This window comes from Galleria mellonella, unplaced genomic scaffold (assembly GCF_026898425.1).
Source record: "Galleria mellonella isolate WM207_F2 unplaced genomic scaffold, CSIRO_AGI_GalMel_v1 utg132, whole genome shotgun sequence".
Classification (NCBI taxonomy): Eukaryota; Metazoa; Arthropoda; class Insecta; order Lepidoptera; family Pyralidae; genus Galleria; species Galleria mellonella.
In genome coordinates this window covers 6,341,620-6,358,046 of record NW_026441989.1, presented here as the reverse complement: position 1 = coordinate 6,358,046, position 16,427 = coordinate 6,341,620, and the positions used below count along the sequence as shown (strand labels likewise).

General features: G+C 30.2%; 1 protein-coding gene across 1 annotated transcript; it reads left to right on the top strand.

Moving 5' to 3' along the window:
* Positions 1-2,969: 2,969 nt before the first annotated feature.
* LOC113518021 (mannose-binding protein C-like) lies at positions 2,970-6,250 on the top strand. The gene is given in 5 exon segments (XM_052903082.1): positions 2,970-3,044; positions 4,626-4,773; positions 5,194-5,425; positions 5,717-5,933; positions 6,125-6,250. Coding segments are annotated over 5 exon segments (798 nt in total).
* The last annotated feature ends 10,177 nt before the right edge of the window (positions 6,251-16,427 follow it).

Here is a 16,427-nt window from a genome sequence, read left to right as displayed (position 1 = left end):
ACCGATAAAGTGGCTCAATGCGAAATCGTCTCGTGGAGTGATCGCATTCAATTCTCTATTTTTCTTTTATAAGCCAAAAAAAATTTTTTTTTTTTGTATTTCGTTACACTCACTTGGTGAAAACACCATTATTGCTTACTCGTTCACTTCACTGCGTTTATTATTCGTATAAAATAGCGGTAGAAATTTATCGGACTGTGTAATAATAACTACGTCAAACATCAATAGAAAGTAGATGCCATTTGTATTGTTAGTTATTTTGACTTTTTGGCGAGAAAGATCTAGTTAATAAATCGTTGATCAATTACAATAATATTAACATAAATAATAAATATTTTACTTTATAAATATGGAAAAGAACAAAAATACATTTTATCTTCAACACACGAATAAAATTAATCAAGCTTTTTTGTGAATAAAGCATGAAAAACGTTTCCATCAAAAATGTAATTTAGTCAGGATTAATTAAGTACTTGTACTTTATTAGAATTCGCACACATTTATAATAAATTGGTGAGTATAATGGAATTAATATTCCATTACATACATCAAACAAACAATACAAATACATATTACATTAATATTATAAATCACTATTGCTTTGACGGTCTATTCCCATGCGTATAACTAGAATTTGCAACCTATGCAATTTAATAAGCGACTAATTAAGAGCATAATACGCCTTTAAAAGCTTAATTATATGCTGTCATGGCTGACGAACCGCATGCATTTACCTGGTTAAATAGATATTTAATGTAATAACTATCTGTACTACCTAATTATGAGTTACAATAATTTGCAAATTTAAATCCGATTATTGAAATTAGTCCTATAGTTTGATATTTATTTATATTTCTTTATTAACCAATGTAACAGTTTTCGTCAATACAATGGCAAGTCAATATATATATATATATATATATATATATATATATATATATATATATATATATATATATATATATATATATATATATAATTTTAAATTAATATGGAAGCCACATAAAAGTAAATACCTTTATATGAGCAATGAATAAACAAAATCAGTTTACAATTACAAACATTGGCGAAGATATCGCGTAACATAGATACGCAAAGAATGTGAATTTAAAAATATAAATCACCGTCATTAAAAAGCCCGAAATACCTAGTTTTGCGAATATTATTAATTGTATTTGATAAGCATACCTACCTGTACTGGTAACACACTGTAATAATTCATTATAATAGTTTAAATTCGTTTACAATATTTATTTATTTCACATATTCTACCATTCGTATAATATCATTTGAGTATTATAAAAAACTTAAATCTTTGTGCACCGCAACTGAATACCGAAACCGTGTGTCACTAGCGTACCCGGCTCATAACATCACTTGAAAGAAATCCATGCACTTAGCGTAGAAATAAGCGCGGCTTTCGACCGCATTCACTTTTAGCCATGTAGTTTTTCTCCTTTTACACCCTCCACACCCTACTTTTATATAGTATATCTAGGGTTGCTCTATTTACAATATTTAAACATCCGTTCAACTGTAAATATTTAAACAAATATATAATATTGTACTAACTGATACTGGAATTTTGTATGACTACCCTGAGTGTTATTAATTTCAATATTACTTTAAAACAGTTTTTTGTGTGTTGTTTCTATCTGAATAATAAGATATTTAATCAATACAATTTCTAATACAATACCATGCATTTACATTACTATTATCACATACACTAGCTTTCTGTTCATACTTGCTACGCGTGGATTTCAAGAGTAGAAAAAACAATTAAATAAATCACCTTCAGGAACATAACTTTGAAAATCGAAAGCAATTTGGTGCAATAGTTCTTGCTTAATGCCGGAACAAACATACATACAAAAAGAGAAATAAAATTTCTAAAAAATATTGTTTTAGCTCCTACTCAGTTAGTATTCATATTAAGTCCCATAATCTTTATTTTTTTTTAACTTTTTTTTTTTAATATTTCAAATGTACAGATATCTTCTGATTAAAATTTTATTATATTAATAAGATTATTCTTCAGAATTGAATCCTTAGGAAGTTACTTGATTTGTTCAAAAATAAAGAAGACTTTCCTAGTAAATACACTAGAAGACATTGTAGTAAATTTGTATTACTAAGAATAAAAACATCTTTATATAGTTCAAATTGTTATTCAGTTGGCAGTTACAATATATAACAAACTGCCAACAAATCTTAAAAACTCAAATTGTAATAAATTTAAAAAAGAACTATATAAATGGCTAAGAAATAAGTGTTGCTATAGTGTCCAGGAATGTTTACAAAATATAAAATATTAACACATTATAAAAGTTTGACATTTCTGTATAATTATATTGCAATTATTATTATATTACTATATCTGTGCAATTAGCGTTTAAAAATTTTACATGTTATTTTATTATATTATTACATATTAAAAAAAATGTTTTGTCATAACTTATGTAATGACTGTTGCACGTCAGTAATGACAAAATGTGTGAAACCATTATAATACTACCATATGACCTTATTGTATCACATTTTTTGCAATAAAATTCATTCATTCATACTTTATTTTTACTCTTTATGTATATCAGCGACGGTTGCCGCTTTCCGTCAGGTGGACTGTCAACTTATTTGCTATTTCAAGAGCAATAAAGGAATAAAATAATAAGATTTACCATAGATGATATGATAATATTATTGTTCAATATACAGTATATCTGTACGTGGCGTTTTCCACTTTTTGTCATTAGAATTATAAACCTATTTTACCATTTGTAGATACCAGATAATATTGATTTATCGCCCGATAATTTCAATATAACTTTCCTGTATTTAGTTTAGAACTGAATCGCGCTCCAAATGTTTATTTTACACAACAAAAATACAGCCCAAATATTTAAATTCAGTGCCTAGAGTTTGCATTGCAAAACGGACTTCAATATTGCAACCTACCAACCCTAAGCATGCGCCGTCCCTCTCCGACATCACATCTCTCCAGCTCCACTGTTCGCTTTAACGTTCGTGACACAAAGCAATATGTGAGTTAACTTCACTGTAACGGTTCTTGTTTGAGTTGCGATTTAATGCCTCCTTAAACTGAGATGGTTTACGGGTTAACCCGGTTGAAAAGGATAAAAGTATCGAAGTTATTTACTTTTTGTATCTGAGCCGCTTCAATAAAAACTTAGAATCCCCTAAAGACAATTTCGATGTTAGGACAAAAGCTATAAAATCATGAAGAATACATAAAATAATTCACAATAGACTTAATACGAATATGTCAATTAGCAAGTCAAATAAGCATAAAAGATTATTCTTGCATTTTCCTAGCATTTGTACCTTCTGTGTTTTCTTAAACACTAGACTATTTAAGAAGACAGTAGAGAAAACCGAATAAAAAATAAATTGTACATACATATTCAAAATTTATAAAAAATTTTGAAGTTCAATATGTATGTATAATGAAATATAGAGAAGGCTTATGTTTAGCTATTGATATTTATCTTTAACAACAGTTGAAGATTAAAAATATAGATCAGTAGCTAAAGATGAAAATAAAAATAAAGTAAATGATTTTACGCATTATTATATGGTACAAATATGTATTTTAGAGAGACAATATATTAATTTACATTACATTACATTGAATTAAATAAATAAACTCATTTGTACATAGGTATGTAAATACCTTGTTAAAGTTAAGACACTCGACCCTCACGACCCGACCCGAACTGAACCGTTCGTTCATCTGGAAACAATTTTGTACGAAAAGTGGTGAGATTAAGAGCTAATCTATATTTACCAATGAAACAAGCATCAGCTCAGGCCGCAACTTGTCCAATTTACATGACGAAGGTGGCGATATCGCGAAAGAAAGTTTCCGACAACTTTTATCAGATCCCGCCCCACTGCGGCTGATGAGTTGGCACCGAACTTTATTTACTGAAATGAAGCTCTTATTCGATGGAGATGGAATTGGGGTTTTAGACAAAACTACTTTATCCATTTAAATTTTTTTATGTATTATTTCATACAATTGGTTAATAAGAAGTAGTGGTTAGTAAAAAAAATTATTATATTCTAGTAATTCATTCTCTGGAAGACAAAAAAATTATTAAAATATCAAAAATAATTCAATTAAAAATAAATTGCTATTAGGAGAGCATTTCAAATCGATTTCTTAAGTCATATAAAAATAAACCCGTTAAGCAATATCTTTAACAAAATAAATAATAATCTCTTAAATTATCTACAAATGATAATTTTCAATTTTTCTGGTTTGCAAACATCTTTCCCAACACCAAACCGATTATGATAAGTCTTTAGGCAGTCGATAAAATTTATTCTGAAATAGCCTCATATTGATTTTCTTACGTTCAAAATTATTATTTATTTTACACAGCAAAATGTACTTATTTCAGTTGCGTACTTACGTGAATAAAGAATCCCTCTCCATATTATGACGATTCGCCCGAGTTACCCGACTCGAGAACTGGTTCCGAGGGACTAGGATTAGGTACTGCCTATAGCCGTACATATTACACGAAGAGATTTAAACTGAATTAACCGTTCGATCGGAAAATTGGAATGCCACACAGATAATTACCTGACACTCACAGAAAAGGAAGTCTTTTAGAAAAGAGATTCAAATAAGCGTATGGGAAGGACCAAGTGGGGCGGGCCACTCCGACGGCCAAACCTGTAATCACGGAAAAATAACTGATACTGAGCTATCTGTGAACGCGATCGATTGGAACTGGATGTCAAGCAATTGAATTTGGAACCAAACCACTGAGGTGTTTATGTTAGAGTTTTACTTATACTCTTAGGTAGAAATCTTTATACTGATAATTCTGATAAGATTTATGATATAAGGCTTTGTTACTACATAACAGCACAGGGTTAAATAATAGTAATAATAATGCTTTTTATACACTGGAAATATTAATGGCTGCCATAAAATTATTACAGATGCAAATCTAGTTAGTTTTTACCCATATTTCAGTACAATACTGATTTTATGCTTGTCGCTGATAACAGCAATAGAAATAAGGCAAATACAGGATTAGAAATACGCTTTACTACTCGTACTGTAATTTATTTAATAAATAAACAATAACACAATAGTATTAATTGATTTGAATGGATAATACTATTGACAATATGTTAATTAAAATAAAATATTAGCAAAGAAATTCCGGATGGACTATATGTGGGCACAATCATTCAAAACATTCTATCGCGTCCATGACTTTGCTACAAACTGGCACCAAGCGCGACATATCTGCGAAGTTGAAGGCACGTCCCTCTTCGTACCGGACAATTTAGAAGAGATGGAATATTTATAACTTCTGATCAGTAACATGAAAGCACATTATACTGCAATATTTGTTGGAATACATGATCAATTCGCTAGCGGAGATTATGTATATTTATTTAATTATTTTAAAAAACCAACAGCAATTTACAAATAAAATTAACAAATATTTTATAACAAAGTAGTATGGCCAATAACAGGTATTTCTAATTTAATTTCGTAGGTTATGTAGTTGACAATTGTTGAAGGAAAATCAGAAAAGATAAACAAATCAAATAGGTAGGCAATCGTTGAAGTTACAATACTATATTTACACATACGCAACAGATATATACATTCAAATGTTAATCTTAAAGGTGAAGATTATAATATTACATTAACTATTTAAAAACACGACTTCATATCTATTTTAGGCGAACTTATTAGAGGAACAATTTTAAACCTCCTTTGGGGTCAAGGTTTACCAGATAACTTGAATGGAACTGAACATTGCGTAGTTATGATAAGAGAAGGATTATTTGATGACAAGCCCTGCAGTGATATCTTTCTATTTGTTTGCAAAATATTGGGTAATGATACAAAATACAATGATTGCGAAAATTACGATTTAGTTATGTGTCTTTTGATGAAATACGAGTATAATAAATATATAGCCTGACTGCATTTCGATAATTTGCTCGCTGTTATATCGATATATTCATTACTGTTATAAATTCTATTAAACAAAAGCGTAATGATAACCTAACTGTATATAAATAATAATTCGTCGTGGTATCTATATTTTAAAAAGAACTTAAAAAGTTGAAAATAATTTCTCATTATCATTCAAATTCGTCAAAATATTTTTTACGTCAACAAGTGACCTGGTGTAACCGCCCAGCTATGTTTCTCTGTGAAAGAACCGTAAACCATAGTTTGACAATTTAATTTATTTTTTAATATATGTAATTATTTGTTATATGCAATTTAGTATTAATTTAATAATATATACAAAATAATAAAGTAATATATACTAGATTATATCAACAAAAACAGAATAATTTCTATCAATATAAAAATGACGCGTGTACACGCACTAATGTAGATGTACAAAACGTAGTATGTTCCTTTTAATCACAATTTTAATCACAAAAGGATAAGATCAGCTCAAGAAAGAAGCAGGTAAAGCAAAGTATAATTACTAATAATTAAATTGCTATAGTTGTATGTAGTATAATTAACATAATTTAGGCAGAATTGCTTTTGTACCTATGCGTTAGTTTTACACATAAGTAGAGGTGTATATGAATAGTGGGAAGATGGGTTTGCAAGCTTTGTAATCCTAAACCAACATCTAGACTGTCTACCTGTACATTTTGGTAATTAATACGCTTGACCTAGCGTTATCCCGCATTAATGGTAGTTGACGTCACTCGTAACCACGCACCGAGATCAATGCTGGTAATGACATCTGGCGACAGATAGCATTCAATACATTTAAAACCATTGCTGCGCTTGTCTCGATGAATTGAGACTGTCGATTACAGATATCGTTTGAACAAAGTTAATAAGCGTGAAATAATCATGCTGTTTCATTGTGACTTCACTCTAAATTGTATTATTTTTTTTATATTTTTCATTAATGATTTTCTGTACTTGTATATCTGAAAGTGCGTCGTATATCTACGAAATCAGATAATACTATATTTTATACATAAAAAAAATATTCAGTTCTCGTTTTAAGAAAATAGAATGAAATCTTTAAGTTTACTTAAATCACAAAAACCATATAATTATAATTTTCCCTTTATCTATCCTTAAACTTGAGTCAATGTTTTTCAAATTTGGAAATATATTGAATAATTTATCAATAGAAATGTAGAAATATCATGTACTTGAATAAATCGACAAATATTATAGGTATAGGGAATCATTGAGGAACGAGAGAAAAAATAAACTTAAGTGGACTATAATTACATTCATCCCCGTCATCATATCAGTCGTTAACTGTCCACTGCTGAACATAGATCTCCCTCTATTGGAGGGTTTTGCCAGTAGTTGCCACGCTTGGCAGGTGGGTTAGCAACTGCAGTTAGACTTTCGTGATGTTAAAAGTGGAACGCTGTCGCCCATCCCTCGATCATTAAATTCCTTTAGTCGCCTTTTACGACACCCACAGGAAAGAAAGGGATAAACCATTCTATGCCGGGAGCACAAGGCGCGCATAACTACGTAGTTGAATAATGACTATCATGAGTCATACTGTATTATAATTATTTACATATGTCATAAATAATTTCAAAACTCAAATGACTCCTTCATAAACACCACAGTACAAACTGCCACAAACTAAAGTTCCATTGCAAGCATCTGGATGAATGGTGGTCTTTTAAAAAGGCCGGCAACACACCTGCTGTTGTGGGTAACCATGAGCAGTGGCAGTCACTTACCATCAGGTGAGCCGCATGCTCGTTTGCTCTGTCTTATAAAAAAAAAAAACTAAAATCTTTATAAAGAAAAGAAAAAAACACTCCAATTGTTAAATATTTAAAAAAATCACACAAATCAGTAGCTATAAACATGAATAAAGTTATAAATTAGGTGGATTCGTACCTATTTTATGTATTTGGTTACAATTACGATGAATAAAACTCGAATATTTGAAGTTGAAAACCGACCGACGACGAACTTTAGCCAACAATTAAGGTAGTTAGATACGAGGTGGTCTCCTGATTAGAAGGATGCTATCCTTGCTTGCGGCTACTTCCGGATATTGTTTCAAACAATCAGCTACGTCATATGGTTCATATTGAATCCACTTTAATAAATTTATTTCAATTAAATTAAAAATAATAATATTATAAAAGTTTATACAAATTTAATTTCTTATTAAATTATTTTGTTTATTAATTCCATTCATAATTATTGATTTAAATATATTTTTTTAGAGTTACCTGTGAAATTAATAAGAATTAATTTATTTTGCAATCAATCGATCAATTTGCAATCAGTCCCGTGTTTGTTCCATATTTATTTTACCATGATTGAATTATCAGTCTTTTTTGCGGAGCAAAAGTACTAGACTATTTTTATGTCGCAATTTAATGTAACTAAATTTATATATACTATACATAAATATCTTTACGTACATACCTATACGCATACCTACTTGCACGTCTTACCACCATTACAGCTAACTACCACCAGCATATTTAATATTATAATTGACATTATACTTGAGCATTGAGCCTCAAAAACTGGGCAACTTTTTATCAGCTAATCGTCAAATTAGCTGAATCGTTTTCTTTATCAGTATTCTGTATACTTATGCATAAAATGTATCTTAACGTATTATTTAATAAATAAATGAGTGTTTTTCCATTAAAAAGATGCAGAATTTATAAGAGAAAGTAGAAGTTATAACGGAATCACTATTTATCACTCAAAATTGGATGAAAAAGTTGACCTGTTTTTCTCGAAGCATTTCTATCTATATAATCTAAGACTATATTAGAACAGGTCATGGAACTGCATATAAAAATTCCTATGCAATGTTTACATCAACGTAACTTTCAGTACCCAACAGCAAAACTTATTTAATCTTAAACTAACTTCGCCATACGACTGGCACTTTTATTGCCTTTTTATTTTAGAGCATAGTTCTAATTTAATAAAGATCATAAAAGTATGTGTGATCTGGATGCGTATGTATTACAGCTAGCAGACTGCAGCTATAACAAAAAAGTAATGTCCATTAAACAAAGCTGTGACCCTAACTTTGTCCACGTAACTGGGACATTTTGATTGACCATAATAAAATTATTTTTGCGACAATTGCTTTATTAAAGGGCTAAGAAGTACATAAACAAATAAACGAAATATTAAAAAGAATAAATAAAAAATTTCAGATTTTAAAATAAAAAAAATACACATTTGACGATTTAATATTGAAACTTTTTCATAATTTGTTTTTGTAAATAATAATCTATTTTTTTTTAATATAATGCAGAGAGCAAACCAGCATGCGACTCGATGGTAAGTGACTACCGCCACTCATGAGCACCACCGCAAATTTTGCAATGTGTGTTCAGGCCTTTTAAAGAGGAATATATTATTTTCTTAAAGGTTACGCTGTCGTATTGGTTTGGAAATACTGCTACTGGAAATTGATTCCAAAACGTGACTACGCGTGTAAGAAAGTGCCTATATAATCGTACGGTGTCTCTCTGCTTAGAGATGTCGCATCCGTAAATCGAGTCGAACAGTAACGCGTTGATCATAATCGAGACGCTAAACGTTGAATGCGATCCAATGGAAGAATCTGGTACTGTAGCGCTCCAACCCAGAAGTGAGAACAGTATGTAGATGTATTGTCAATTTCACTGTCTATTCGTATCCGTAGACAATTAATAAAATAGATGTGACATCATATGGACTATGTCACGATATAAAATAGAAACTGTAATAATCTCCTTTCTTTGGTAGTCGGGTAAAAAAACATTAAACATATTAATTTCTTTTATGGTAAAATTTCCATCGTGTGTGAGCTAACGGGTGCTTTTGAGTTAAATTTTATTTGATTGCCGAGCCCGTCGCGCTGACTACAGCTGATTGATGTATGACCACCGCCGGTCCACGATGGACAAAGATTATATAATTCATGCATGGTTGTTCAATAATGCCATGTTATTTCGTTTAATGAAAATTTCGATACTCCAGTAACTGAAACGATAATAAATATTTTCAGACAAATTAATGTACCATCGAGAAGAGTAAGTTTCATCATCTGAATAATTGTCATTATTATGTATTTATTAATAATTGTATTATTTACAATATTTATTTCAGAAAACACTTTGAAAATATCACCAATCATATCATTAGCATATACATTAAAAGTTACAAAAGAAAGATACAAAAACCACCATTTTTTATTTTCTCATCGCTCTTGTCACAACTATCTGAAAAAAAAAAATCTACAGAACTGACCAACAATAAGCAATAAACTATGAATGGCTAAAATGAATAATATAACTCATCAAAATCGATCGATCCAAACAACTTTAACTTCTTTACTCTATTTTATACCATCTAAGCATATAATTACTTGTTATCTTTCACACAATCTATTTATCTTTTTTTACTTTCTCTTTCGTTCTATATTCATCTTTATGCTTAATTGTCCTAGGAAAGTGGCAAATATTTTTTTTATTTCAAATATTTTTTTTTAATTTTCTATTAAAATATTACTTTAATATCATTAAGAATAAACTAATTGCGTTTAGTACCAACCAATATCAAAATTCTCACAATAAAAAATTCAGATGATTGATAGATTGATGGAAAGATTATGCAAAGTAAATAATTGTATCAACATGTCAAATCACAATAATCATAAATTTATGAGCTCGCGACAGAAACGTCGCGATGTAGATAAAGCAAGCCCCTTTTATAGCACATTAGCTACATTAGTTACGGCACATTTCGTAACAATCTGCAGCGTAGCTCAGTCGCGTGTGAATCCTAAGATACAGCGCTCATTTCCTCTTATATTCGCGGGTTAATATGAACATGGTAATATACACGCCTATTGGTAATACACGTTATATTTATAATTAAGGTTTAGTAGCGTTGTCGGCGCGGAAAATGTTATGTTATCATTACAGGATAAGTTTATAAAATTACACTCAGGTTGCAATTACAAATGAAATACACCATACAGCTTCTTTTATCAGATAATATTATTTATTATAGAATTAAGGCTAAACGAAATCTCGATAATTTAGAAACAATGTTGTTACTCACAAGAAAGGAAAAAGATCACCATTCCAGTAAAATGACTCATTAAAAGAGATCTACAAAGAAAACCTATCTGAACAATCTAATGAATCAAATGTTATTGCAAACGCAACTCACTTTAATGATTTGTAAAGTTGTCGTGCATATAAATAGGAACAACATGGTAAAATGTAAAGAATTCCTAAGAATTTTCAAAACAAGCAATAAAATTTCATAGCTTCTCTCGGGCGGAGTGACAATAAAACTGCATCTCGATTCTGATCACACTCGTTTCAATATTCAGTTGGGGCCAACACCTGAGGCATCTCGCCTGCCCTGAAAAATGCTTATTATATTACTTTCTCGTAAATAAGGTACACCTTATTTTGTTCGGGTATAAAATGACACTCATAACGACTCAATTATAAATATGAAGAAGTGGATCCTATTTATTTGTACATAACTAGCTGTACGTATTCACGTTCAGATCTAAAACGAGATTCACTTGTTCTGTGCAATTTTATACACAGTTACAGGACACAAATAGGATTTTTCTCCGTCAAAACACTATTGTGGCAAAATTGATATTGACAATCACGACAACAAACACTATTGTTTAAAAAAATATCAAAATATAAGAAAAATACAAGCGGATTGAAAAAGTCCTTTTATTCCACTCCTTTTTATTTGTAAATTTTTAACATCTTCGAAAACTTACATATCAATATTTTTATAATTGTCATAAATTTAGTTGTTAATTTACATTATACTCATATGAAAGTTTTTTGCGACTTACATAGTTAAGATACTTACTTTAACTTTGCGAATTTGTATTGTTTGGACTGTGGTTTAGGTTAAACTTTTTTACTATATGATAATGGTAATAAGTCAGTATACGGGTTATTTGATGATAAACAGTTAATATAACTTGTAGATGTTTCTAATTACACACAAATGACACTCCTGGGCGTCACTTTTATTATACCTTGTTTGAAGAAACTCGTGATCTACTTTCTAAGAAAAACCGCAGCAGGAAACTCAATTCATAATCAATAATATCTTATTTCTCAGAATTACAATATATTTTACGATATCCATCTGCGTTATTTATATCTGTTGTCCAGAGTTTCTTCAATTTAAATACACTGTCAGCTTATCTGCTATTCCCGATAGCATAAATAACGTGGTTGCACAGATGTTGCAATAATTAATCACAAAACTAAATCTCTGTGTTTCTAGGGCAGAACTAAGCGTTAACCCAAAAAGACGACAAGCTCGAGGTCGATACAGGCATGCACTTAAAGTAATGATTTTGGAACGATGCGACTATTCCTGCGCTCCAGTTTTTGACGGTCGGGCATTAAAAATTCATGTGATCAAATGTTCGGGACTCTAGATCTCCAATACGGGTCTTGATATTAATGTTTTCTGACCCAACGGTCAATTTAAAAATAGAGATCAGAATGATATTGGAGTGAGAACTACAATTTGAAAATAATGGTAAGAATTTGCAAGGTTGATTATGAAGTTTATTCATGGCGATCTAATTACAAAGTTCAAGCAAATACATCATGCCAAAAACGTGTCTATAAATATGCTTAAGAAGAACATGAAATCATTCTAACGAAATTTTCTTTAGTTATTTACATCGATTAAAAATATTAAACATATTCTTACTTCAAAAAACGTTATCATCATCTTCTAAATCTGACATTGTGAAAGTACCTCGTACTTTACATTTGACAAACAAAAATTTAAATTCATATAGTTTTTTTATTTTAATTTTGTCGAGCATTCATTCAACGTTGCTATCATCAAAGATGCTGATTTCATCCTGTTATTGACAAGGTTTTGTAGTTTTTAATCTTCTGCTTTATTATGCATTCCGTACACGCCTATTCCTTGTAGGGCGCCGGGTTGCGTTCCACTCGACTCGGCCCGCATAAGCCGAAAGCAAAGCGAAACTTTCCGCGCAAAACTAACTTTTAAATTTTTATTGCTTTTAAAGAACGTGAGATGCAATAATATTAAAATTTTAATAGGACGCTTATGTAAACAAATATTAAATACATAAGTTATTGTGGACGAATTTTTCACATTAATTGAATTTATTCAAACATATACCAAATTAGATCTACAATTATCAATCTAAACTTATTTTTTCTAGTATTTTTACAATACATAGTTTTAGAAAATATATGTTTTTCTATGAAAACAAAATTACTCTTAAAAATATTCACGATAATAATTTTTAAAAAGGATACTCAGAGACATACATTGGTCTCACTGTGATAAAGCTACGAGTCAATTTTTAACATGAAAGTAATGTTATAAGAAATACGAGTATTAATACTTACATGTTATTACATATTCTTTAACTGATACAATAAAATCCTAATAAATCGTAATAGAATATTTTATTAGGTGTTCTTTAGTTTCCTATTTTTGTTTCTAAGACAAAAATATTGCTTTACTACTTCACCACCAAATAATTTATTTATATACTAAATAGTAACGTTTGTAACGAACATTTCTGTTTGTTTCAATCTCCTAGTACATACAAGATGATAGTATCGATGCGCGTACCAACATCATTCGTCTCCCGCACAATCCGTCTGCGCTCGACGTGCGTCATCGTACTTTCGCTAAAAATGCAAATTCTCTACTGACACCACGCCCTCAGACAACGAAGTCTTAACTTATGGTCCTCGCTCACTTGCAGATACAAGACAAGAAAAAATAGGCATCATAACATTAACGTCCCACTGCCCAAATCCCAATGCCCAAGGTCTTTCCGCTAAGAAGATATTATCATGCAAGGTTAAGATATAGGGTTTTATTTCGTATATTCTATTCTCTTATCTCTTAACAAGTGATCAATCAAGATCTAATCAAAGAGTGTCTTGTGATTTGATTCCCTGAAAGACTTTTAGTTTACTCTTATTTGTTCCTTACTTGCTATACTCCTAAATAAAATGACACAATCATGACACTCTACATTCTAATTGCCTTACAATGGAAGGGGTTGTCAGTAACGATGTTTAATATTTTCATGGCTAGCAATAAACCCATATTAGATATGGGATATCCTAGTTGAAACGTTGATATTTATCATGAGAAAATATTATAGTTTACCTAAGTAATCGCGTTATTTTCCATCTCTTATAAAACAAATTGTAACTAATTCTTAGTGGTTTTGTCGCTATGGATCAACTGACATAAGAACATCTTTACCTATACAATTACTAATCCTCATTTAATCATCACTCATTCCTCACAGTCAAAGAATTATTATTTTTCCTTTAATAAAAAACTCGAAGTAGTTTAATTAAGACAAGTTCAAATTATAAAAAACCTTTATAAGGGACAAAAAATAATACTTAAGAATTTATAATATTGTGTTTTCCTATTAAGTCTGATAAAATTAATTGCTTTATATAAATAACAAGGAACTGATCTAGAAGTGCGCAAGGTGCCTTAGGGACGTATTGGGGGATGGGTGGAACTACGAGGCAGGCAACAATTTTTCACCAAACCAAAATGAGCAAGACACACCCCTAGGACTCGTTGAGTACATTGCCAACGTTCTTTGACGGTATTTCATTATACGCCGTGATTTTAAGACGCTGTTTTGTTTGTCTTGTTTGAATAAGTTTGTATAAATATTTTTCTTTTTATTTAAAATATAATATCTACTTGAAGGTTATATGGTTGCTACTTCAAAATTATTACCTTCTCTACAATAATTATGAATCTGAAAATGAGTTTGTGTGTTTTAAACACATGGTTATTCAAATATGTTTAACTAAGTATGTATTAATAAGGATCAAAATAAAATAGAGTTTTATTTACAAAATTTTTTATGTAAATTTTTAGGTACTTGGAAAAGTTTGAGACACAACACAAAGAAAACTACCTCAGATTAACTTAAAACAATACCTATAGAAACCTGCCTTATTCTAAGTGTTAATTTTATAAGTTATTAACACATTAGGAGTGCACAACGGACGCTATCGTAAATCAGGAGAACAAACAATGTATTAATTACAAATGCAAACAGCGAGTGTGGTCCACCGCAGCCCTCTCTATTCTGCTAATGATTTGCACTATAACTACAAGATAACTCTGGTCTATGCCTGTTGTCTGATATATGGATCAATACTAAACAATACGAGTAAGCGATCTTATGTCATTATGTAATTGCATTACTTCGATATGTAATGAGATTAAATAATGACATTCATTATCATATCAGCCGTCAACTATTCATTATTGAACACAAACCTACACCATAAGGGGAGGTTTGGCAAGTAGTTGCCATACTTGACAGACGGGTTAGCAACCGCATTTAGGCTATGATGATGTTTTAAGAGAGACGCTGCTGTCCTTTGAAAACAATAACATTACTTCAAGCAATATAATATTTTGTCCATGATAATAATAACATAATAAATAAATAGATCTGTATATCTATTAGCAAATAAATATTAATTATCAAAGGGTTTAAATAAATTTACATAATGTTATTTTATTGCAGACACCACCCGCGTACCCACCATGAAGTATATATATGCAGATTAGCTCCTTTTAACCAGAAATCCCTGTCAAATACATATATGAATTGCAGCATATTTAAAGATGTCCACAATGTCTAACACATTAACTGTAAAAGGATGAAAAAGTAAATTTATAAATTATTAGAATCATGATTATCTACCAATAGAGATCAACTACATAGGTACCTTAGTTACCTATGTGTTTCTGCCGCTCTCTTTTCGTTTATAAGATGGGGTATATCAGTGTAGTTGTAGACTAGTCAAAACAGGATAGCCCTTTAAAAATAGCAACCTACGAGGTGTACCTTAATTGTCACATTGTACCTAGTAAGGTGTCCATAGTAGTTATTTTTTTTAGACGACGGGTTAGTTTGCCATTCTAAGATATATATATATATATAAAAAAAAACAAGAAATATACTCATTATTTTTTCAATATCAATAAAAAGTCGCATCTTCTCGAGAATTCTAATAAAATTCGAATTAGTACATCAACCACATAATTTCACCTGGTATCTAATACTTCAGTTTTCTCCGCATATAAACTATAACTAAAATTTATATACATATTTACTGACTTTTAATACTTATTCCTAGGATAAAATGTGTATTTGCATTATTTATATGGTACGTAATTTATAATTCATTTAAGAGAATAAAAAAGACTAAAGAGCGAATCTATCCAAAACTATATTACTTCTTACTGCTTTTACAGATTTTTTTGTGTATGGAACCCTCAAAGTATGAAATCAATTCACATTAAATTAATTTTTTATATCGGGATAAGACAA